Source organism: Phascolarctos cinereus, unplaced genomic scaffold (assembly GCF_003287225.1).
Source record: "Phascolarctos cinereus isolate Bilbo 61053 unplaced genomic scaffold, phaCin_HiC Scaffold_2;HRSCAF=192, whole genome shotgun sequence".
Lineage (NCBI taxonomy): Eukaryota > Metazoa > Chordata > Mammalia > Diprotodontia > Phascolarctidae > Phascolarctos > Phascolarctos cinereus.
This window is the reverse complement of record NW_027555625.1, coordinates 189,078,305-189,104,982: the sequence shown is the minus strand read 5'-3', so window position 1 is coordinate 189,104,982 and position 26,678 is coordinate 189,078,305. Positions and strand designations below refer to the sequence as shown.

Here is a 26,678-nt window from a genome sequence, read left to right as displayed (position 1 = left end):
ACTATTACTTAACATAACCTGAAATCACATTAGCATTTTTGACTTCCAGATCACATTATTTGATAATACTGATATTAAACCCACTGAGACTCCTAGTTTTTTTTTTTCCAGACAGATTACTTCTATTCATAACTGGTCTCTCTTGGACTTATACAGGTTATTTATTTATTTAGAAATTAAAATGTAAGACTTTATATTTATCCTTATTATATTTCATCTTATTAGGTTCAATTCAATATTCTATCCTGTCAAATCTTCCTAGATCCCACCATCCAGGGTGTTAGCTCTCCCTCCAATCTTTGTGTCACCTGCAGACTTGATAAGCGTGACATTTATGCCTTTACTTAAGCCAATTATACAAATGTTAATCTCATAGGTACAAGAACAGATTCCAGGGGCATGCCACTTAAGAATTTTTTGTGACTAAACCATCAATGATTACTCATTGGATCTAGCCATTCATCCAGTTCCAAATCCATCTGATTATAATATCATTTAACCAGAATTGTCAAATACATAGCTCACAACACTTTTGAATATGGCCCAAACTGATTAAATATAATTGGGAAATATTTAACTTATTTTATTAAATGAAAATACAATAAAATATAAAAATATTAATGTGGTGTATTTAATCAATATGCAACCTACAGGGATGCTTCTATACAGTTTAGTGACCTCCATTTGTATTTGAGTTTGAGAATACTATTTTAGCCCAGATCTCATTTTCACAGAGATCCAGAAATTCATCAGATAGAAATGGATTCTCAAAGACATATGGTCAGCTAAACAGCTATCAGTTTACATTTGTATAGCACCATCTATGTATCAGGTACTTTAGAAATATTATCTCATTTAATCCCCTCACAATTCTGAGAGATAGGTACTATTATTATCCCCATTTTAAAGTTAAGGCAGATAAAGTTTAACTGACTCGCCCAAAATCATATGAAAAGCGATTGAGACCAGATCAAGTCTTCTTGAATGCAGGCCTAACTGTCTATCTAATGTGCCACTTTTTCAAATTTGGATCATATTTCATATATACAGAGTTTGGGGATGATGTTTAACCCCCTGTAATGCAAATATAACATTTTTGTTGCTTAACAAACTTTGCTCAATAGAAATGATCTCTCTTTTAAAAACTGCCTTAATTCCATTCAATTTCTTAATGGGAGAATGACCACCATGAGAAGACACAGAGATGTCAGGTATGGTTAAACACTTACTTTACTACATAATTAGATATAATATTCTATGGTTATAATACTTGATCCATCTTATCTCTCCTTTATGCTTTCACCCCCACCAGTAAAAAGTTCTAGGCTCTAATTGTAATATACTCTAATCAAGTCTTCCTGTGTCCAGGGCCTCCCCACAATAAACCATCCTTTAAACATTACCATGATTCTTGATGTGCAGTTTTGATTATATCATTCTGTTGTTCAAAACATTCTGATTTTCTTGAGCGCTTACAGAAAAATATTCAGATTCCTTGGTCTGGCATTTAAGGTCTTTTACAATCTGGGATCATCCTATCTTTCTAACCTTATTATCCATAAACCCTATCAAATTCTTTATAGCCAAGATGAAGGATTTTTAATTTTATTTGTGTGTGTGTGTGTGTGTGTGTGTGTGTGTGTGTTGGACTTCTTTGATAGTCTGGTGAAGCTTATGGGCCTTTTCTCAGAATAATGTTCTTAAATGTATTAAATAAGACACAGGATTGCAAAGGAAATCAGTTATGTTGAAATATAGCTATAAAATATTAAAATATGTTTTTGTATCCAAGCTAAAGAACCCCTGGTTCTATTCAAATCAATATTCTCATTGTTTTATGAACAATGTTCATTTTGTTCATTTTGCTTCTTGCTTGTGGAATATAGTCTCTCACATCTCTTCATGGTGCAATTAAAACCATCTTTAAAAGCTGAGTTCAAATGCTACCTTCCCTTATCCTATCCCTCAAAATATTTCCTTTGTCAAAAATTGTATAGCTTGTTTTTTTAAGCTCTGTAACGTTCCCAAGATGTAGCATCCTAGCTACTCTGTATGCATTTTATTCCCCCTACTATACTCAAAGCATTAGCATAGGAACAATGCCATTTATCTTGATGTCTCCCTTAGCTCTTAGAGCAATTCTTTTGCCTGTAGTTGGTTCTTAATTAATGTGAGTCAAATACACACAATTATGACCCATGTATGTATCTATGGAGATATATGCTTTAATAATTTAAAACTACATTTTGGAACCCTGTTGTGTGCATGTATGTGTGCCTATACATGTATGAATGTATGTATGTATATGTGCATGCATGTATATATACTAAAAGTTCATAGTACCAGGATCATAGGATTTTTTAGCTTTTAAAGGGAATTTAGATAATTTTTTAGTATTGGAAGGAACCACTAGTTTAACTTCCTCAGTTTACATATAAGGAAGCTGTTTCTCAAAGAGATTAAACAAATTGCTCAAAGTCACATAGATGTCAGAGCCTATATTTGAATGTAGGTCCTTTGGATCTAAATCCAGAGATACTTGTTACCCACTATTCATAATATTATAGGGAACCATTTCACTATCATCCCATTATTATGCAGATGTTATAATTTTACCAAAAGATGACATTTTACATGCTTGTGGGAAGATTAACAGTTGTTACAATAGTAAACATTCAAGACCACAATTTTAATTCACTAGAGTAAAATATATTTTGCCATAAATCTTTAAAATCCATTTTTTGCAAGAAAAAAAGAATATAAGGCATGTTAATTTTAATATGTGATAGTGTTTAGAAAACCATGTTTATCTGCCACATGTCTATTCCTATTAAGTACTATACAGCCCACCTGGAAGAACATTATATACAATTTCTCAAATAAAAAAGGGGAAAAAAAGAACCTTAACAAGGTGAACTTCAAAAGATGATGAGGTTACAAAAAGTGGGGAAAAAGTCTGACAACATTGAGTATAGCCTCTTCTCTAGGTCTAGCTCTGCTATTAACTTGCTGTGCTATTTTGGGCAAGTTATTTCATGTCTCCAGAATTATCAGAACTCAGAACTCATGCAGTTTCATTTCACTATATCCTGCTTACTCCTTCCTGGAAAGCATGATTTTTTTTTTCAATGGGGTCTTCCTAAAATGTGATATTTAAAACTGAACCCAAGATTGCAGATGTAATTTGATTAGAGAAGAATACAGTAGGAATGTCATATGCCTCATTTTCGGTGCTAGGCCTCTCAATGCAGCTGCATTGAATTAAATCTTTTGGAACATGAAACTAAGAGGTGTGAAATTACTTGCCTAAGTTCACATAGCTAGTTAGTGGTACAGGCAGGATTTAAATACAGATCCTTAAATCAGTGCACTTTCTATTAGGCTACATAGCCTATTTTAATGTTTTTCCAAACACCAAAAATAAATTTTGTGAGGAAGTGGGATAAGAAAAAGAACAGTAAATATGTATGAAATTTGTACTTATTGTTCTCTATAAGTTTTTAAAATTCTCTCATAAGTCCATTTGGATTAAGATTTATTCCTCCCAACATATACTCCTTTGGAATTGTTTATGTTGCATAAATTATTCCCAAATACTAAGAAAGCATTTTGTCAAACTCATCATCTGAGACAAATGAAGTTCTAATACCTAAACTAGGGAATGATAAAGGAAGAAAAATATTGATTAGCATCATTAATGAATATGGATTCAAAATTTTTATAAGATCTTACAAAAAATACAATACATCAGTCTTATATGAACTGATGCTGAGTGAAATAAGCAGAATCAGGAAAACATTGTACACAGTAAAAGCCACACTGTGCAATGACTGATTTTGATAGACTTGGCTCTTTTCAACAATGCAAGGATCTAAGACAACTCCAAAAGACTCACAATGGAAAATGCTATCCACATCCAGAGAAAGAATTATGGAGTCTGAACGCAGATGCATACTATTTGCTCTCTTTTTCCTTTGTTGTTTTGTTTTCTTGCTTCATCCTCATGATTCCTCCCATTAGTTCCAATTATTCTTTACATCATGACTAATGGGAAAATAAGCTTAATATGAATGTATAAGTAGAGCCTATATTGAATTGCATGCCATCTTGGGGGTAGGAGAGTAGAGGGAGGGAGAAAAAATTTTAAACTCAAAATCTTATGGAAGTAAATGTTGAAAACTAAAAATAAAGTAATTATTTAAAAAGTACAATAAATCATCCAAAAAAAGAATCTAGAATTAGGTTTACATCAGGGGTGCAATGATGGTTCAATATCAGGAAAAATCAAAAGCCACAAGAATGTCACAAAAGATCAAGAAAATCCTTTAACAAAGGAAAACACTCATTTTTGGTAAACACCCTACAAGGTATGGGCACAGAAGGATCTTTTTAAGGATGATAGTATCTATTTGAAAGAAAAAGCTACATTTTTATACAATAGGGAGAACAGAAACTTTCCCAGGAGACACAGGTGTAAAGCAAGGACATCTACTTTTCTATGTGTTATTAGATAATTTTTTAGAAATTCTAGCAGTGGTAATAAGATAAGAGAAAGAAATTAAAAATATAAAGTGTGGCAAAGAAGAAGCAAAACTGTCTCTATTGACCAATAACATGACATTTTACTTAGAAAATCTTAGGATATCAGCAAAAAAAAGATATAGATACTAAATAGCATTAGTAAAGTTGTAGGCTTCAAATTGCAAAAAAAAAAAAATAGCATTTCCATATAATAAAAGTGAAACCCAGGGGTCAATATGAAAAAGGGGGATTCCATTAAAAATAACTACAAAATACAGAAAGTATTTGTATGTCAATTTATTAAACTACAATCAACCCTTATACAGATATTATTACAAAGTGTTCTTTCAAAGAAATAAATGACTGCTCAAATACCTGGACAAATATTCAGAACTCATGGCCGGGCCATGACAATATAATAAAAGTGACAATATTTCTAAATTTAACTAATTGATTTAATGCAATACCATTTAAACTACCAAAGGGGTACATCACAGATACAGGAGAAAAAAAAAAACAACCCTCATATCTTGAGCAAAAAAAATAATACCAACTTACGTAATTTTTAAAAGATAAGAACAAAGATCATGTAGTACTTCTAGATTTCAAATTATGTTATAAAGAAACAATCATAAAACCTATTTGAAACTGGTTAAAACAGAAAATTGGATTAAAGGAAAAAAGATAATATTTGGAAGGACCAGATAATTCTTCATAACCTAGGATTTAAAACATCTGAAAGCATAAGTTAATGAGGAAAGGTCTTCTGTTTGATAAGAACTGCTAGAAAAATAGAAAAACAGCCTGTCAGAAATGAGGCTTGGAATAACATTTTTACTGTATTCCACAATAAACTAAAAACAGATATTTAACCTAAACATTAAAGATCACATCATTAAAAAATTAGAAGACCATATTCTTTTCACAGATAGAAGGGGAAGGTGAATTTTTAACCAAATAGTTGGTAAAAAAAAATAATCAAAAAAGATACAATAAATAATTTTTCATGAAATTGCATAGTTTTTGCATGAAAAAAATTAATGTAGCTAGAATGTGAAGGAAAGTGGTTACCTGGGAGAAAAATCTTTATATCACACATCTCTAATTAGGGTTTGATATCCAAGATTTGTAGAGAACCAGCATTAATATATATGACCAAAAGATATTTCCGCCTTTGATAAATGATCAAAAATATAAAGTTTTCAAATGAAGGATTGCTAACCCTTGCATCCATATAAACAAATATTCGAGATCACTAATAATAAGACATTTGCACATTAAAATAACTTTAAGGTTTCACCTCTGACATGGCAACTTGGCAAAGATGACAAAAGACAAAAACTGTCAGTCTTACATAAGTTGAAGATAGGCAAAATAATGCATTTTTTGATGCATTTGATTATTAGAATCATTTTGAAAAGCAATTTGGAATGATTTATAGAAAAAAACTAAAATTCCCAGAGACCCCACAAAGAGGTCCATGATGAAAAAAAAAGTTCTTATCCACACTAAATTGTTTATAGCAAGACATTTTTTGGTAGCAAAGAACTAGAAACAAAGTAGATACCTATTGATTATGAAATCAATGATTTGTAAAAAATGAATGTAATGGAAAGTTACTATGCTGCAAAAAAAAACAAACTTGCATGTATTATTTACAGAAAAGCATGGAAAGAAATATGAAGTCATGCAAAGTGGAGCATAAACAGGAAACATTATATAAATTTACTGCAACAATGTTAAAGGAAAGAACCTAAACCACAAAGCAATCAAAATGGAATGTTGTCAAATTATAATGACCAAGCATGGCCCAAAGAAAGAATTTTCATCTTTTGTACAAGTGAAACTCCACCCATTTCAGGCAGTGTATAATTTCAGACATTGTCAATTTTTTTGCTTTTTATGTTGCTGATTTGTATTTCTTCTTCAGATGATTGAATCAGGTAATAATGCAAGGCATTTTGCAAACCTAAAGGTGCTATGAGAAGCATTTAAATAATTATCCTTTTTATTCTTTTTGAAAAATACATTAGGAAACATAGATGGTATAAAAACAAGTTGTAATTAAAATCTATTTAAGAATAAATTTGGACAGAGACTAGGTTTCATATAAACCATTTCCTTAGGCTCCTCAGTTCACCTACCATACCCCTACTTTTCAAGCCTTCAAAAGATAATTAACTAGAGTTTCACAGTTCAACCTGCCTAGGCCTGGATGATCCCTGCTTCTCCCTACATTATAAAACCTAAGTGAAGAAACTGACATTGGTGATATAGTCAATATGTAGCTTCAATCTGTAAGCAGCTCTTTGTGTACTAATGTTATTTTATCACATGCAAACTATCTAAGCGATTTACAATAATGTCATATCTAAAGTCAGATTTTTTTTCTTTATCTGTTTTATATTTCTCCTTCATGTTTCCATATTTTGCAAATGCTAAAACCCTGCCTGAAATTGTGAAACAGAGGTCAGCAAAGCTTTTAAGCTATGTTTACATTCATAAAATTTAAAATATTTCTGCCTTTTGGAAAGTCAGGAAATTGTCAGTCAGCCAACTAGCTTTTCTAATGGAATAAGAATGAGTAGGGGAAGTAAATGGCCCAGACAATAAACTATCCCCTTGCTTTCTATTTAATTCTTTGTAGACACACTGCATTTATCTTAATGATGGCTTTATGGATGGCTTAATAGGTCAAAGTCTTCAATCTCAAGGAATAAAAATGAGTCGAGATATTTTCAGAATCTCAAAATAGCAAGTAAAATCTACATTTAGTTAATAATTACAAGAGAGTCCCATCACTTCCAGGCTAGTGTAAGTGACATTTCATCTTGTGTCCTGCAGGCATTTTGGCAGTGGGAGGATAGGGCAGAACTAGTGACAAATGAATTACATTAATCTTTAAACTCATGTGGCTGGAATCCCACGTCTTTTGTACTTTAGCTGGCTGAAAGACAGAAACCTGCTCAGTAAAGGTATGAACTCTATTTTTCACAATAACCTATTCACATCAAATAAACTAAGAGAAGTACATCAGAGAAGGATTGATATATCTTTGTCAAATCTGACATTATAATCTAAATGCTCTATTACCTTGTTTCTGACCAACCCCGACTTTTCTTCTTGTTCTCAAGGTTAAGATAATGAAATTATAATTCTTTCCTGGAGTCTTCCACCAAAACACCTCTATTTGGCTATCGAGGTGGTGCTGGGCTCTTGATGGCTATTCTAGCAGAAGGGAAGTTCTGAAAAGTCCTACCAAGATGACAGACTCTTCCTGTTGCAATATATGAAATAATATGATGAACTTAGATCTAGAGCTGGAAGAAGTCTCAGAAGTCATCTAGTCTAATCAACTCATTTTACCGCTAAAGAAACTTAAGCCAAGAGAGATTAACATCACACAGATAGTTAGTAGAAGAGTTGGATTTTAACTTCAAGTTAAACAAGTTCTACACTCTTTTTTTCAATTTCTTTAAAAAAAATAATTAATTTTTAAACTTATTTTTAGTTTTCAACAGTCACTTCCACAAGCTTTTGAGTTTTAAATTTTCTCCCCTTCCCTCTCCACCTCGTTGCTGAAGATGGCATGCAATCTGATATAGACTATACATATACATTCCTATTAAACATATTTTCACATTAGTCATGTTGTAAAGAAGACTTAGAACCAATAGGAGGAACCACAATAAAGAAGGAACAACAAAACAGGAGAAAGAAAAAAGCAAATAGTGTTCTTCGATCTGCATTCAAACTCCATAGTTCTTTCTCTGGATATAGATAGCACTTTCCATCATGAGACCTTTGGAGATGTCTTAGATTCTTGCATTGCTGAGAAGAGCTAAGTCTATCAAAATTAGTCAACCCATAATGTGGCTGTTACTGCGTACAATGTTCTCCTGGTTCTGCTCGCTTCACTCAGCATCAGTCCACACAAGTATTTCCAGGTTTATCTGAAGTCTGCTTGCTCATCATTTCTTATAGTACAATAGTATTCCATTACATTCATATATGACACAAGTTCTACATTCTTTCAACTTTATTTTTGGAGCACCAGACTAGTTCAGAGATTTATCAGGTAATAACATATTTAATAAAAAACCACAAGGTAGTATAGTACATACTGTGCTGGACTTGTAGTCAGGAAGACCTGAAATGAAATGCTGCCTCAGATATTTCTGAGACATTTGACACTGGGTATATCATTAACCTCTTTTCAGCCTCAGTTCCATCATCTCTAAAATGGGGGTAATAATATCACTTACCTTGTAAGGTGTTGTGAGAGTCAGAAAATATGCCACATAAAAAGAGCTTTGCAGATTTTAAAGCCCTCTGTAACTGCTAGTTATTATATTTATCATAGGGACATTTTAAATCACTCACTATTTTTGACATTATATTAAATCTAATTTTGTTTGTGCTTTTGGATTAATTTATCTTTTCTTATCCAAAAATGAACTCTGCCTTCCTTATTAAAAAAAATACTCAAATATTGTATTTGGCCTTAAATTTCAGTAATAAAAATTAAAATAATTAGATTTTATATAATTCTTTAAGGTTTGCAAATCACTTTACAGATATTTTTGTCTTCATTTTTGTCTCCTCCCATGACCCTGGGAGATAGGTGCTATCATTTCCATTTTACATATGAACAAAATGATGCAGGCAGAGGTTAAATGACTTTCCCAGGGCCCCACAGCCAGTAAGTATCTGAGGCTAAATGGGAACTAAGGTCTTCCTGACTCCTGGTTCACACTCTATCCCTTTGTACTGTCTAGCTGAATGCCATTTTTCCATGTGCATCACACCTGCTATGACCTTCCAGAGCTTCTCTTCTGCTATATACCTATTATTTGTTCTCATCATGACCTATGATTTCTCCACTCCTCAGTACTTTGGCCACAAAACTCCATCTAACTTTGTTTTCTTCCTTTTCATTGTGGACCCAACTGTTAACCAAATGAGCCTCACATGGCCTTCTGCTCTTGAATCCCTCCCAACTTCATCAGTCATTTGACTGCTCTCTTCAGAGGTAATCTCTTAATTGCCAAATCGTATGGTATTTTGTCAATCCTTAAGTTGACATTGAACTGCATTTGACATTGCTTACCACTCTCCTCCTCCAAGATAGCCTTTTCTCTCTGTGTTTTTATGCTTCTACTCTTTCTAGGTTCCACTCTTACCTTTTTGATTGGTCATCCTCAGTCTACTTTGCTAGCTCATCATTCATATCATGCCCTCTAACTATGCATGCTCTCTAAGGTTTTGTCCTGGGTCCTCTCTACACTCTAATACATGTGATTTCATTAGCTCCAGTGGGTTTAATCACCATCTTTATGGGAGTAACTAACAGATCTATGTATTGAGGCCCTATTTTTTTCTCTGAACTTCAGTGGCCACACCACCTATTACCTATTGGGCATTTCTATTTGGATACCTTTATACATCCTGAAGTCAATATGGCCAGAACATAACTCATTCTCTTCGTCCCCCAACTCATCCCATCTTCTGAAGTTCACTATTTCTTTCAGGTTCATAATCTCAACATTGTTTGCATGCTATTTTCCCCATTAGACTGTAAGCAACTTGAGAGCAGACATTGTTTATTTTTACTTTCTTTTTATCTCCAAATTTGTATCTACAGCACTATTATTTTGTACTTTAAAATATACAAAGCTCTTTTACTTCAGTTAGCATTAACTCTTCCTCCTTCTTCACTGCCATGCTCCCTTTTTTTTTCTTTTTCATCGCTTTTTTCCCTTCCAACTTAGGTGAAAAACAGTGGGCACTTAATAAATGCTAGTTGACCGATTGACTCCTCACTTTCCCTCATGTCTAATCCATTGCCAAATCTTGTCAATTCTATTGCCATAATATTTGAAACACCTAAATGTGTCTCCTTGTGCACAGAGCCACCATTTTATTTCAAGCCATCCTTCATCATTCCTCAACTAGATTATCAAAGCATCTCTCCAACTGTCCTCTTTATCTCAAAATTTCTCTACTCCTTATTGTCTATCCTTTCCACAGCTTACAAAGTGATTTTTCTTAAAAGCAAATTTAACTATGTCATGTATTTTCTCAATCAAATTTAGTGGCTTCTTATTGTATGTAGGATAAAATATAATCTCCTCAGTTTAGGTTTTTAAGGCCTTCATGACTTAGTCACAATCTATTTAGAGACAGCAAGGTGGTGCAGTGGATAGAATTTTGGGCCTAGAGTCAAGAGGACCCAACTTAAACTCTGATCTCAGACATTTACTAGGTGTATGACCTTGGGCAAGTCACAAATTGCCTCAATTTCCTCAGATGTAAAGTGGGGATATAATAGCCCCTACCTCCCAGGGTTGTTGTGAGGACCAAATGAGACAACATTTGTAAAGTGATTAGCATAGTGCCTCTTTCTCACTCCCTATTTTTCCATCCTTATTGTCTGTTATTCTTCCTCCCATATTCTATGATCCGGACAAACTGGCTTTCTTGCTATTTCTTGTAAATGAACATCAATCTCCCATTTCCACACCTTTGCATTGCTTATTCGCCATAACTTGAACAGATTATCTGCTCCCTGACCCTTTATAAAAAATTTCTCTCTTCCTTTAAGATTGAGTTTAAGCACCACCTTTTACATGACAACTTTCCTGATTGCTCCAACTTCTAGTACCCTCACCCTTTTCTAAACATTTGTATATAACTACCTTGAATTGACTTACTTTACATTAATTCTGTATATATTTATAAATGTACTTGTTTTCTCTCCCTTAGAATATAAACTCAATTTTGATCTGTATCCTCAGAGCCTAGCATTTAGCTTGGCACAGAGGGCACTATAAATTATTACTGATTAATTGATTGCTATTGAGATAACTAAAAGGCAGATTACACATGTGAGGGACTTTGATAGACAAATACTTTACTTGCTCCCTCCCACCCCCAACTTCAGAGATGAACTCAAGTAGCTTCACCAATTCTAGTGTCTCCTTAGGGAAAGTGCTAAGGACTGAATTCAGGTGTCTTGATTTTAAGGTCTCATTATAAATTTTAGAAATCAAGGTTTAATTTCTAGTGGCTATAAATGATGAATTCTATATTATATCTATCTTTATGTATTATCCTGTTTGCCAAAAGACAGACAAAATACTCATATACATATATATGTGTAAGAAAAGACATCTTTCTGTTAGATGACTTTACATATAAAAATCTATACTGAAGTAATTTATTTCCCTTCACTTTCTGTTTTGGAAATCATGAAAATACAACAATAACTATCAATTAAAAACCTTTTAATATTTGGAAAAAGAATTACATAGTTATCTTATTTGATCATCATGACAACCTTATGATGTAGGTGCTATTATTAATAATCCCATTTTATAAAGGAGGACGCCAAGATTGAAGGAAGTTAGGTGCCTTGTCCAGGATTATTCAGCTAATAAATTTCTGGGGCATGATTCAAAATCTGGGTTTCTTGACCCTGGATTCAGCACTCTATCTACCATGTGACCTATTTGCTCCTTGCCAATTCATCCCAAGCATCATATGTACTCCAATTCTAATAATATGAGCAGAAACGGAAGATATTACCAGATTGAGTCTTTCTCCCATGACAGAGGCTGTGTCCTGGAGAAAAAAAAAATTCTTTTTCTTTCTCTGCCTATATTCTTACTCCAAAAGTTGAGCTTATCTTCAAGGAAGAGAAAATTATTCTCCTGTGACCAATAGTCAACATAGCTGCTAACTCTGAAAATAATTTTTTCACATTTTTTTCTTAATTACACTGAGAAGAAATTCTCTATTATTTTACCCAGGAAGAGGTAACATATTGTACCTATAAGCCAACAACTCAACCAAACCAAACCTAAATACAGATCCTTTTACTGAACCCTTTTCTAATACCTCATAGACATGGATTTGACCTTGGGTACTCAAACAGTATGCCAGTAGAAGACAACTGGCAGGTTCTAACTTTCTATAAAGGCTTCACATATGGGCCCAGTGAGATACTGTTAATCTTTAAACTGAGGTTCATCATTAATAGACTGGCCACAGTAATTCATGAAAACCATATACTAAGTTATGCAGGTATTGAGATTTTTGTAATTGAAGGAAGTAGCCACACTTGGATTATTGAAAAATCAAAAAAAGCATCCAAAGTATCCAAAGCAATAACAAAAGTAATACAATAATTGAACCTCCCTCAACTCCAGCAATCACACCAACCACAGATGATTAAATGTAGAATATAGCTTAAAGATCATCAAGTCCAACTCATTCACCTCATAGAGTAGAAAATCAATAACCCCCCCATTTTAGAGATTTCCAGATCACACAGCTAGTTCTGATACTAGAAAACAAGTCTATTCACTTATAAACCAGCTATCTCTCAATATGCTAAATTGAGAAATGGTGTTTTCTTTTCCAGTAGGTAGAGATGACATGAGCTAGGCAATCACAAGATATAAATAAATTTTCTCATCAACATTTTGGCTGCCCTCTATTTACTACATTTTTATTTTTCCTTTAGTGGTTTTCTTGAATACAAGAAACCATTATTGAATCTTTCTGGACCACGTAAAACAATAACAAAATATAGTAAGCATGAAATTGTATAGTAATTAAATGAAATAAGTGGATGTTGTAAATAAATTTTTATGTATGTTTGTCATAAAAATTAAATGCAATTCATTAACTCTTCCCTTTGGAGATGATGATTACACACCTTAATTTATCTGTTCCAGCTTTGTACCTTGAGATTCGAGCCATAGAGAGAGGAACTGATAAGGTGTCTAGCCAGCGCTTCTCATATTTTGGTTCATTAGCTATGGGCGAGGAAGGTGATGATGGTGCCTGTACAGAATAAATGAAAATCAGTAATCATAGTCTATCAGTTCAGAAAGAGCCACATATATGGAATGGGTCTACAATCTAAAAATAATATTGTATATAATTATGATTATTAGACCATATTAATTATGCTAAAGCAGGAAATGAAATTATTTCTTCAACGGTCTTTAAAATTCAGTTATTTCCAAATTTTGAGTGATACTTATATACTTTTATTGAAAGAAAACTATAAGAGGGGTATTAGACAGAAGGAAAGAGAAGGTGCTGGCAGAGGTATGAAGAGGTACAAATGAAAGAATTTGATGATGTGATGATGCACGGGGAGGAAGAAATCCAGAGGAGAGGAGGGATGGGGTAATTGAGGAAAGGAAGCCAAAATAATTGAAAGCCTTCAAGACTTGGTCTACTGTATGTATTTTATCTTTAAAAATATTGTTGTGTTGATTAGTATTTTATGGAGTTATTATTTTTTTTTCACTAAAAGCATTTTATACAGTGGATATTGTATTCTACATAAACATAAAAGAAGATGATGGTACAACAGATATTTGCCATAGAAAATACAAAGAGAAATTATGGTAATTACATTGAACCCTTCAATTTGATGAGCCATTTCAAATCATTACAATAAAGACACTAAATAAGTTCAAAAATTATTTCACTAAAGAGGGGAAAAAAACCTCACACATGGATTATGGGATCAGAAAACAAAGCATCTACACAATAAAACTAGTCAAATATATTGATTCTTCCTTTGGTAATTTAAAAGCATCTTTCTGAATAAGATTATCTAGAAATACACAGTCTATGAAAAAAGAGTAAAGTGCCATCCTTTTTTAATTGCTGAAATGAAGATTTATCTTCACCATTCCTGTTTTACCATTGAAAAAGCTAATTTCATATACTTTTGATGACAATCCAGTTCAATAATGACTATTTGTAGTATGATTCTTGAATATGAAAGGAGGCAATATAATTTTCTTATTTCCCCACCAAGACTGTAGAACTAGAATTATTTCTTATTCATCTTTTTGGTTTACTCAGCATCTACAACTGAGTAAGAACATCTTTTACAGAATAAGAACTCAGTATATACATATATATGTGTGTGTCTATATATATATATATACATATATATATATATATAATACACATATATATGTTGAAAAATGAAATATTATAATTACTTCAAATAATTATTTTAATGAAAATATCAAGCCATAGAAAACTAATAAAAGCTAGTTTGTGTAATGGAATTGAAGACAACCCTTTCTGTTGAGGTAAGTTTTTTTTCAGTCACAGATTGTTTTGGAGGACCATAATTTCAAATATAAACTAAAATTAATTAGGAAGCATTATTTATTTTAATTAAATCTTATTTACAAAAATCTGCCTTTGATTAAAGTAGTTTATAAAATAGTTTTAAAATACTTAAAATATTTTAAATAGCTATAGATTATGAATTAGCATCCACATTTACTTATTCTTTATGTGAAAGGAAGAGCTTTACTACATTTTATCATAGCACTTTCTACTTTCTTCCAAAAACTGGATCCTGTGATAGTATCAAGGTAACCATGCCTCATGAGAAATAGTCATGGAAGTGTAAACTATGTGAGGTCCTATAAAACTTGAAGAGGTTTTGAATACAGAGTTGATGATGTCTGATATTTGAGTACTAGCCTAGCTAAGTGCCTAGAGTCTCATCACCAAGTGACTAGCCGATAGGTAATCAACATTTTGACCACAGCAATGCATGAAACAAATGAAAAATCAGAACAATACTCAATCTTGTCTAACTCCATTCTACCTTGTTGTGAGGATATTTAACAGATAAAAAGGTGATGATAAATTATCTTAGTTTCTTATAGAAGACTTCCTAGTTACTAGAAGATTTGGGGTCTGGACAACTGATAGAGCACTAAGGAGGTAAGGTGGAATGGATTTTCCCATCTACCTCTCCCTGTGGATGAAATCTCTAGAAATTTCACAAGTGGTAGTGATGTGACTTCTGTAAGAAAAATCTATTCTTTAAACCTATTTTGAAGAAAGGAAAATAAAACAGAAGACTCCACTCAATGTCATAATCCTGGAGAAATTATTTAAGTTTGAGGATTTATAAGCATATATAGAGATGAGAGATGACCAGACTTTCCCGTACACTTTCCATGTTGCTTAGACATAAATGAATTCTAAACACGTCTTTGGTCTGCCAAAGGGCATACCAGAGAAATAAAATCTATCTTGTTAATGATTACTGAGGAAAATTTGTAGTCAAAATAACCATGGATAGTGAAATTCACAACATGGTTTCTGACTCTCCCAGAGCTTCCTTGTGTAAAAGGAGAACCCAAATTTTATCTCTTAGGACACCCAGTTCCCATGAAGTATGGTGTACAGGTCCATGTCATAGGATGGAATTGACACGATAGCTTCTGAGCTTTTCCTTTAGGTACAAAAAGTGTTCCATCTCAGATGTCTACTGGAGATATTTTACCATTTTCCTTACTTCTTCAATATTCAAGAGCAATGGTGGTGGGCATACCAGGTGCTGTTTGTGGCTCCTATATACTTATGTTTCAGGATTTTAGACCATTATAAGTGGCTCTAGGAGGGCATTAAAAGAAGCAATAATGAAGAAGATGGGGAAGGTAGGGAAAATAAGCCTAGCTCACTCCATGGCTAGCCTTGAAAATTTATTATTCATTGCCTAGAAATGGACGCCTCCTCTTATAGTCTTGATTGTAGCCTATAAAACATTTTATCTTTACAAAATTACCAGAATTGACAATAAGACAACACGAATAAGAAATAAAAATAACATTAAGATTGTCCATAACCTAAATTTCTTAAGTCAATTCTTCACTGTTAAACTTTTGAGCTGTTACTGAAACCTTAAAGAATACTACATAAATAGGTGCAGTAGAAAGGCTAACATTCACTCACTCATTATTCTACTTTTTTAAATTAGTTTATAAAACAGATTTTCTTAGATTTCTGAGCTCAATAAACAGCCTGCTGTGGAGGAAGTAAAAAAAAGTTTGCACTACACCACCTGAAAATCCTAATTATTTGAGGGAATGGAAAAAAGTGTCAGTTTTCTCAATATGATGGGAAGAAAAATTCAGTTTTCCATAGAAGAGGTAAAAAAATATTCCCATACGTTATAGATAGGAGTATAGGGTACAGAAAAGAAACAGGACAGGTCCTTCAATGACAATTTTCTTTATCTTTTCCTTTATCAACTTGCTAAGTTTCTATGCCAAAGGATCTCAATTAGGAGCCATGGTCAGTGATACTTAGCACTTAAATTCCATCAGGGGCAAGTGAGCAAAACATAAGGCAACCACCATTAAAATCAATACTAAATAGCTTCTCCAAAAGAAAACAGCATCCTAGGTAGCAGTGATGTATTTGAGGCAGTTATTATTTCTATTGTTAATAGCATCTGAAGAAGGAATCAAAGACCTTAGGATTTGTATAGGCTTATAGTTCAACCACTTCATTTCATAGAAGAAACAAATTCAAAGAGAGGAAAAGGAATCTTCATTTCTTACACAGCAAAATGCCTAACCAATGTTTTTTTTTAAATCTGTTTCAATAGATTTCACCTTCTTGAGAATGAAGAGGTAACCAAAAAAAAAAGAGTAAAACTTTGTTCTTTTAAAATTAGCCAAAAAATATAAAACACCACCCACAACAATAGCTTAATAGCTTGTAGAGGTAATGAGGCAGGAGGCCACCAGATGAACCAAAACATAGTAGGTTGTAGGTGTCAGGTTTTCATGACTTTAGTAGAGCTGGTGTACAAAACCCAGGTAAATCAAGTGTTTCCACTGCCATCCACTTTTAGTTTTTTAAATATTAATTTATTTATTTTTAGTTTTCAATATTTACTTCCACAAGATTTTGAGTTCAAAATTTTTACCCCATCTCACCCTTCCCCCACCCCAAGATGGCATGCATTCTGAATATCCTATCCCCTAGTCTGTCCTCTCTTCTATCTCTCCCCCTTCTCTTATCCCCTTCCCCTTCTATTTTCCTGTAGGGCAGGATAGACTTCTGTACCCCATTTCCTGTATTTCTTATTTCCCAGTAGCATGCAAAAACATTTTTTTAAACATATGTTTTTAAAACTTTAGTTTCAAATTTTCTCCCTTCCTCCCTCCTTACCCACCCTCATTGAAAAGGCAAGCAACACAATATAGGTTATACATGTGCAGTTATGCAAAGCACTTCCATAGCAGACATGTTGTGAAAAACTAACTCTATTTCCCTTAATCTTATCCTGCCCTTGCATTTATTCTATACTTTCTTTTGACCCTGTCCTCCTCAGAAGTATTGCTTCTGATTACCCCTTTCCCAATCTGCCCTCCTCTCTATCATCCCCCTGCTCTCTGTCCTTCTCTATTTTCCTGTAGGGTAGACAGATTTCCATACCCAATTGAATGTGTATGTTATTCCCTCCTTAAGCCAAATCCTATGAGAATAAGATTCACTCATTCCCTCTCACCTTCCCCTTTCCCTCTACTGTAAGAGCCTTTTCTGTTTTTTTTTGTGAGATAATTTACCCCATTCTACCTCTCCCTTTCTTCTTCTCCAAGTACAATCCTCTCTCATCCCTTAATTTTATTCTCCAGATATGACCCCTTAATCTTCAACTTACCCTGTGCCCTCTATCTATCTATCTGTCTGTCTATCTATCTATCTATCTATCTACATACATATAATTTTTTTCCTCCAACTACTAATACTGACAAAGGTCTCATGAGTTATAAATATCATCTCCATGCAGGAATGTAAACAGTTCAACCTTAATAAGTCTCTTATGATTTCTCTTTCCTGTTTACCTCTTCATGTTCCACTTGAGTCTTGTATTTGAAAGTCAAATTTTCTATTCAGCTCTGGTCTTTTCATCAGGAATGCTTGAAAGTCCTCTATTTTACTGAATGACCATTTTTTCCCCTGAAGGATTATACTCAGTTTTGCTGGGTAGGTGATTCTTGGTTGTAATCCTATCTCCTTTGCCCTCCAGAATATTATATTCCATGCCCTGAGTCCTTTAATGTAGAAGCTGCTAAATCTTGTGTTATCCTGATTGTGTTTCCACAGTACTTGAATTGTTTCTTTCTGGCAGCTTGTAATATTTTTTCCTTGACCTGGGAACTCTGGAATTTGGCTGCAATATTCCTAGGAGTTTTCCTTTGGGGATCTCTTTCAGGAGGATTGTGGATTCTTTCAATTTCTATTTTGCCTCTGGTTCTAAATATCAGGGCAGTTTTCCTTGATAATTTCTTGAAAGATGTCTAGGCTCTTTTTTTGATCATGGCTTTCAGATAGTCCAATAATTTTTAAATTCCTCTCCTGGATCTATTTTCCGGGTCAGTTGTTTTTCCAATGAGATATTTCACATTGTTATCTATTTTTCATTCTTTTGGATTTGTTTTACAGTGTCTTGATTTCTTATAATGTCACTAGCTTCCAATTGCTCTATTCTAATTTTTAAGGAAGTATTTTCTTCAGTAATCTTTTGGACTTCTTTTTCCATTTGGCCGATTTTTAGGGCATTTTTCTCCTCATTGGCTTTTTGGACCTCTTTTGCCATTTTGGTTATGCCATTTTTTAAGGTGTTATTTTCTTCAGTATTTTTTTGGGTCTCCTTTAGCAAGCTGTTGACTTGTTTTTTTCTGATTTTCTTGCATCACTCTCATTTCTCTTCCCAGTTTTTCCTCTATGTCTCTTACTTGTTTCTCAAAATCCCTTCTGAGGTTTTCCAAGGCCTGGGACTGATTCACATTTTTCTTGGAGGCTTTGGATGTAGGAACTTTGACTTTGTTGTCTTCTTCTGGTTGTATATTTGATCTTCTTTGTCGCCAAAGTAAGACAATATAGTCTGACTTTTTGCACTGCTTGTTCATGATCACGGCCAGTTACTTGAGTTTTAAACTCTTTGTTAAGGTAAGAGTCTGCTTCCAATGTGGAGAATGTACTGTCCCAAGCTTTGGACATTTGTACAGCTGTTTTCAGAGATACTTGTAGGGACCTGTAAATTTTCAGTTCTTCCAAGGTGGTATGATCAAAGGTCAGGTGTTTATTCCTTTCCTGTCCTATGCTGTGGTCCATAAGTGACCACAAGTACTCTTTTCTGCCTTGGAACATGAAGAGGATTCTCTCTACACCAAGACACAAACTTCACAATGCCATCACTCCTCCTCACCCCAGGATCACCACTAAAAACTGTGACCCAGATCCAAGCATGGGCAAAGCAAGAGATTCCTGCCTTAGCACAGCCAAGAGATCTCTGCAATCTCCATCTGATCAGCCACTGCATTCCCCCTAAGTCTATGAGCTGGAAGCTCAGGAGGCAGCTGTCCCCCCAGGGCTGCGCTCTTGGGGAACTGGACCTGAGACACCACAATTATCTCTCAGCACTGCAGAAACAGACTTTTCCTACTGACCTTCTCAGTTGTCTTTGGCATTTGTGGTTTGAGGCATCTGAAAACTGCCACAGCTGCCCACTATTCAGTCTTCTGAGGCCTGCTCCAGGTTCACTGTGGCCTGCGCACCCAGGCCAAATGGAGCTTTTCTCCCAGCCCAGCACGATATGCCTTTCTGATCAATCATCCAGGTTGTCTTGGGCTGGAAATTTGTTTCACTCTGTCTTTTGTTGGTTCTGCTGCTTTAGAATTTGTTTCAAGCCATTTTTTATAGGTATTTGGTAGAGTTTGGGGGGAGAGCTCCATCAAGTCACTGCTTTCACTCTGCCATCTTGGCTCCACCCTCCATTTGAGCACTTTTAGTTTCTTACAAGGAAATTTTAAGAGAGAGCACTTTGATCCTTATAATTTATACCAACTCAGAAATCACATCAGGATTCCAAGAAAAATCATATTTACATTATTTATACTTAATTGACATGTAGGAAAGGACATAACAAGTGGGTAGTTCAGAACTGATTGATAAGGATTTTGACATTAGGTCTCAAAGAGAATATAACATGCTTCAAAATAAAACACAGATTTAGAAAGAAAACTAGATAATGGTTTAAAGTCATCTCTGACTCTTTAGTCTGGATCATGAGATCTTGGGTAAGTAAAATTGATATGGGAATCAGTTCTAGTTTCCTCTTTTATAAGGTGGACAAAGGTGTGAGGATGGGGATTAAGACGATATCTGAGGTTCCTCCTGCCTTTGACATTCTATGATTTGATGTTTCCCAAACTTTGTGGAGTTATGGAATCTTATTTTTCATAGTATCTTTTCCTATTTCAATTACATCAAGGTCAGTCACACACTTTTTAAATGAAAATAAATTGATTAAATTTGATGATAAGGAATTTTTGAGAATTTCATAAGATCCATTGATGGGCAGTATGATATAGTGGAAAGCACCAAGTATTTAGATTCAGAATACCTGGATTTAGAGTCTGGAATAAAGAATATCCAAGTAGCCATCCAGCTTTAACCACAATGATTCTAAAACAGCAGATATTCCAAGTCCTGCACAGCAGATCTGGAATTCATTGCCTTACAGAGTTCCTGTGTATTACAAAACTTTTTTCCCCTTTTAGACAGGTATATTGAGAAAGCATCATAAAACTAGTATCATTGTAAACTTCCTTAGATTATTAGTAGATGTGCCATTGTAATGGTACAGATGAAGGGAAATTGAAAACAAGGCAGGTAATTTGCACCTACTCAAAAGCTACATTCTTCATTCATGCAGTTCTTAAAACTATTTTGAAAAAAAAATATTCTTAGCTCCCAGAGCTTTGATACATATTACTTTTTCCCTCTCTCAGTTTGTCTTTTTCACCATGCCAGTGCTGTAACCTTATAGTCTGAACCACTTTCACAATATAACATTTCACTTATCTGAGATAAATCTGCCTAGTCTAGGCCAGATAGGTGGTGGAAGAGGACAGAGTGTAGTAAATGGTAACAGGAAAAATTGAGTTTGAATTCTAATTTTCTAGGTAAAAGATTGGAGGCAAACCACTTACCCTCACTATTTCTGTTTCTTTATCTATGCAATTGGGAAAAGAATAACAATATATACCTCACAGGGTTGTTGTAAGGATCAACTGAGTTAACATATTTAAATCACTTTGCAAATCTTAAAGTGCTATATAAATTCTAGACATTATTACTATCATTATTGTTCCTATTATTACTTATGTGGAGATCACTTATAACACAGCCTCAATATAATCTGAGGTAGCTGAGGACATTTAAGTAAAAATATTAAAAATAAAAATCAAAGAAAAGAACTGGCAAGCTGTTAAAATAGATGTCACAAGGTCCCGACAGAACTTTTATGCACTTCTCTTACAGAATAGTCGCTTAAGATCCTGGGACCCATTTATTCTTGTCATACATAGAATTTTAGTAAAACTAGTTCTTGTTGCCTGATCCAGGAAAGATTTGAAGCATCATAGTAGAAAGGGAAGTTATGGATGGTATGACAGCTTCTTGAGTTAGGTACTGAGACAACATTTTTAAAAAAAGTGATAGCAAAGAGAGAGTCAGAACAGCTACAAAAAGCAGATACAGTAACTCAAACAGTGTAATAGTCTGGGGCCATTCATTGAAGAAGGGGAAAAGAGACCTGTTTGCCCCAGCCCCCTAGATATTCATTGGGGAAGGAAAACAGACTTGATTACCTCTTGGGTAAACAAGAGGTTTACTTCAAGGGGATCACTGTACAATAGAAAAGTTTTATACACACACACACACACACACACACACATGTAAATACACATATATACGTGTGTGTATATACATATATGTGTGTATATACATACACACATATACATATGTGTATGTATATATGTATGTAAATGTGTGTGTCTATATACATAGACACACATATATGTTTGCATATATATGTGTGTGTGCTTGTGTACCTATATGTATATATATATATCTATATGTATATATCTATATGTATGTCTATCTATATTCTTAGTAATTTATAGCGATGCCCCTCCTAAAAGTGTTAGGGAAGTATAGAATATCTTACATAGGAACACTTTTACCCAAAAAGGTTATACTCCAATGGATCTGTGTTCTCAGTGATGGGACTATTCCCTTCAAAAATTCAGATAGTAGCCTATACAGGCAAGTCTATTTTGTTTAGCTCTTAAACATATACTCTCATAAATTCAATGTAGAAGATTCATCCAATATACTGAGGGTTTTATTTTTCTAACTTTGTGTGGGTGCCAGTGGAGTCAGTGGAGGTTATCAATCATTTATCCCTCTAGCTTGATATATGACAAGTCTTCTTTTTTTTCTGGTCACTCATTTCCTGGATTATACCATTTATATCATTCACCTTGCATAATTACTTATTTGCAATATTGTGTATCCTGTTCATGCCCACCATATATATCTCTATTGCCCTTTGGGTGGTCTATAATTCCAATCCTTCAAAGACTAGAGTATTTCATGACTTGCAGTCCTACGTTATCAATGGAAAATATTGGCATTAAAAAGTTAGGCCTCTCTTTCAGGGAGAAGTTGAATCATTAAAAAAATTTTCCCAGAACAATGACTTTTTAAATTCTTTGGAATGATTATGGGTCTCATTTAGAAAGTGCTAAAAGATCATGGAGCTTGATACTATCAGCAAAAGTCCTCTGAAATTTGGAGAATCAGGAAGACCTCGTCATGTATAGAGAATCTTTTGATACGTATTCAGTAACTGAACTTTCATGATGGAGATAAACATTTTTGGTAAATATCAATCACCATGTTTTATATACCTTTCCACATAAGTACAATATAAATATTCATTGCTGTGTGCTCCTTTGAATTTTTTTTCAGAATATTTTGTGACTTGGGTCCATTTTGTAACTCTGACTTGTAATGCAGTTTTAATTTGGCATCCTGAAAAAAGAGTATCTCCTGCCCTGCTTCTTGGAATAAGACCATTAGACCATCCTCTACTCTGTTCCTTGACATAAGGATGTCATTGTTGAGATGACCAAGGTCAACGATTGGGTGGGCCTTCACTTACCCTGAACCTGAGAGATAAGCCCAACTACTTGAGATGTCCAAGATCAAAATATTTGGAACATTTTTGATTATCCTAAACTAAGAAATAGGCCCCACCACCATGTAGATGGTCAGGGAAATGTTCTTGAACATTCCTATAAAAATCCCATTCAAATCCTTTATCAGTGAAGTAATCATTGCCAGTCATTTGACATCATAGTTGCATTGTATGCTCAGCTAATGGGCAGGGATCAGTTCTTTCTTCCCACTGGTATAACCTCATTCCCTAAGTGGAACCTGTCCTCCACACTCTTCCTCCTCTCTCCCTTTCCCATTTCTTCTTAAAGATTTTAATGCCTGCACCTCTTCGTTTATATCTACTACCAACCTCTAGGAGTGTCAAATAAACACTAAAACAACAACACCAAACAACACTAAAAAAAAACCCCTGTAATGACTGTTGGAGTTGCCCTTCCTGTGAGCATCAAACTGAACCAGCTGGATGGTAATAAGCTAAGCCTGGATCATTGGTTCTTCCCCTTAGTTCATGAGTTGCCAAACAAAGCTTAGACTAAGTTTTCTGAAAGTTGTAGCTCCATGGACGGAGTGGGACAAACAGCCTCATTGATGTCTTCCTTTTTGCCAGAGAAAGAAAGGGATGGGTCAATGAAGCTTATGCTTCAGTAGTAGGGAATTCCTTCTCTCTTAGATCCTTGAATCACTGACTGAGAGTGGGATGAGAACTCTTGGCAGCCACACCAGCATTGGCAGAACTTGCTACCTTCACCAGATATAGCAAAGGATTAGTTTGAAGCCCATGTCCTAGTGACAGGGAACTCTTCCCTTCTTTCTACATCCATAAGTCAATGGCCAGGGCTAAGACTAGGACAACTGTCAGCCTCACCTTAATGAGTAGGACTTCTTGCTTTCGCAGAAGAGAATGAGGGCTATTGGATTGTGATCAATATAGATCCATAAGTTATCGACCAGGAGTAGGAACAAGACTCTTGGATACAATGCCAATGCCTTACTGGAAGGAAACCCCTCCCCTATTGTGGTGAAGGTGAGGCTTGAACACATTATCAATACAATGAGGCCTCTCCCAATCTCCACCAGATAGTGCCTTCCCCCTTTCCCCAATACTTGTATAAATTACCTCATGTTTATTTTATATATGTTTTTGTGTATATGTATGTGAATATGTATGTGTGTGTATAGGTATGTAGCAAAAGGAAGACATCTAACCCCTCTCCCCAGCTCTTTTTTTTTCAGGATCACTGATGTGTAAACACATCTCTCCCATCTTATACTTGTGAACCTTTTTTTTATCCAAGTATATCCTTTTACATTTTCTCTAATACATACATACACACACACACACACACACACACACACACACACACACTATTTGCTTAATAAATGTCAAACAAATTAAATTGAAATATTTTCCCCATATTAGCCCAATCTTGCCTAATCAAAAAATTCTTAATTTTGTTTCTATTTTAGTTTTTAGTACAGGGCCCAAATGAAGTAAAAGTTGGGGTGATACAACATGTATACAATTAAATACATATTAGATATTAAACAGGCAGCTAGTTGGTATGGTGCATTGAGTGCCAAGCCTGCAGTCAGGAAGACTCATTTTCCTGAGTTCAAATCTGGCCTCAAACACTTATCAGCTATGCAACCCTGGGCAAGTCACTTAAACTAGGTTTGCCTCAGTAACTCTTGTGTCAAAAGAGCAAGAGAAGGAAATGGCAAATCACTCCAGTGTCTTTGCCAAGAAAACCCCAAATGGGGTCACAAAGATTCAGACATGACTGAGCAATTGAATAACAACAATAATGATGACTATGACATAATATGAAGAAGAATAGTGCTAATACTTGGGGGAAAGGAAGAAGAGATGAGAAAAGGCCTTGATTAGCATGTAGGACCTATACAAAATCATAAGAAGGAAACTCAAAGGCCAAGGCCATTTAGTCTAACTTAAACTTGAACATGAAGGTGCTATATAAAATAGTTGATAAGTGGTCATATACTCATTTTTTTTCCTGAAGAGCATTAATAAGGGAGAATTGACTATTTCATCTCAAAGACCTAACTGAATGAATCTCTGCATTCTATATCAATTGGTCTTACTTTGGCTCACTCTTTAGGGCTTTATGGTTTCGTGCCCATTTATCTGGGCAAAACAGAAGAGACCCTTAGGAGCATAATGCAGGATTATATTTTTATGTGTTCACAGAAATTGTACCATGATATATAGTATTCTGGATACATAATATTAAAAACTAAAATGTTGGAAAGAAATATTTTCATGAGAAATTGTTTTAAGAAACCTTAGGCTTAAACTTTTCCCGAATCAAAGTTAACAAACTTATCAATGGTCTGAGATTTGTTCCCTGGAAAGAACATAACATTTACATCTAAATTAGTTATCAAAGAAAAGTGTGCATTTAGTCTTAAGAAAATAACAGGGGCAGCCAGGTGGTACAGTGGATAGAGTACCAGCCCTGAAGTCAGGAGGACCTGAGTTCAAATCTGGACTCAGACACATAACACTTACTAGCTGTGTGACCTTGGGCAAGTCACTTAACCCCATTGCTTAACCAAAAAAAAAAAAAAGAAAATAGAAAAATACTCACAGTAACCCAAAGTTAATTAAATAATTTTTATAAGGGGTAAAACATTCAAATGTAATAATTTCCTAGTTGTACCAGAGCTCTGACCTGATAGTGTTTGCAATGTTTTATTTATAGACTACAAAACTTTAAAAATCTTTCAGATAGATATGTAATAATTAAGAATAATAGCTGAAAGGATAGTATATCATTTCCCACAAATTGAGAACTGTATTTGCCAACTCAGTTTTAAATAAAACCAAATTACATCTCAAACACAACATAAATGAAGTTAAATATTTTTAATGTTAATACTCAATGTGTTCACACAAAACTAAAAAAAACCCAACAACTATTTGATACCAGGTAAAATTTATTTTTGAGACATTTTGTTTAGTTTTTTTGAAGTATATAATTTTTTTACACAAAATAAACTTTATTCCCATTTCAATTACTAGTGGGATTATTTTATTGTTCTGAGTTACTATATAATATTGCATTATAGCACTTTTCATTTTTAAAAGTTCACTCTGATTTTTAACAAACTTATCACCACACTGATATTTTTATGCCATTTTACAAATAAGGAAATTAACTCTCATAGAGGTTAAATGACTTGACTATAGTCATAAAGAACTGGTTATACCAGGATGAAAGTAAACATTTCTTTATTTCTGTCTTTTCTGT

The 26,678-nt window shown here is 34.2% G+C and overlaps 1 protein-coding gene across 1 annotated transcript in view; it reads right to left on the bottom strand.

Annotated features, from left to right (window-relative positions):
• Positions 1 to 26,678, bottom strand: part of SNTG2 (syntrophin gamma 2) — a 639,175-nt gene that overhangs the window by 236,522 nt on the left and 375,975 nt on the right. The window contains exon 9 of the mRNA XM_020965876.2: positions 13,244 to 13,371. Coding sequence (XP_020821535.1) covers positions 13,244 to 13,371 — 128 coding nt within the window. The remainder of the gene's footprint in view (positions 1 to 13,243; positions 13,372 to 26,678) is intronic.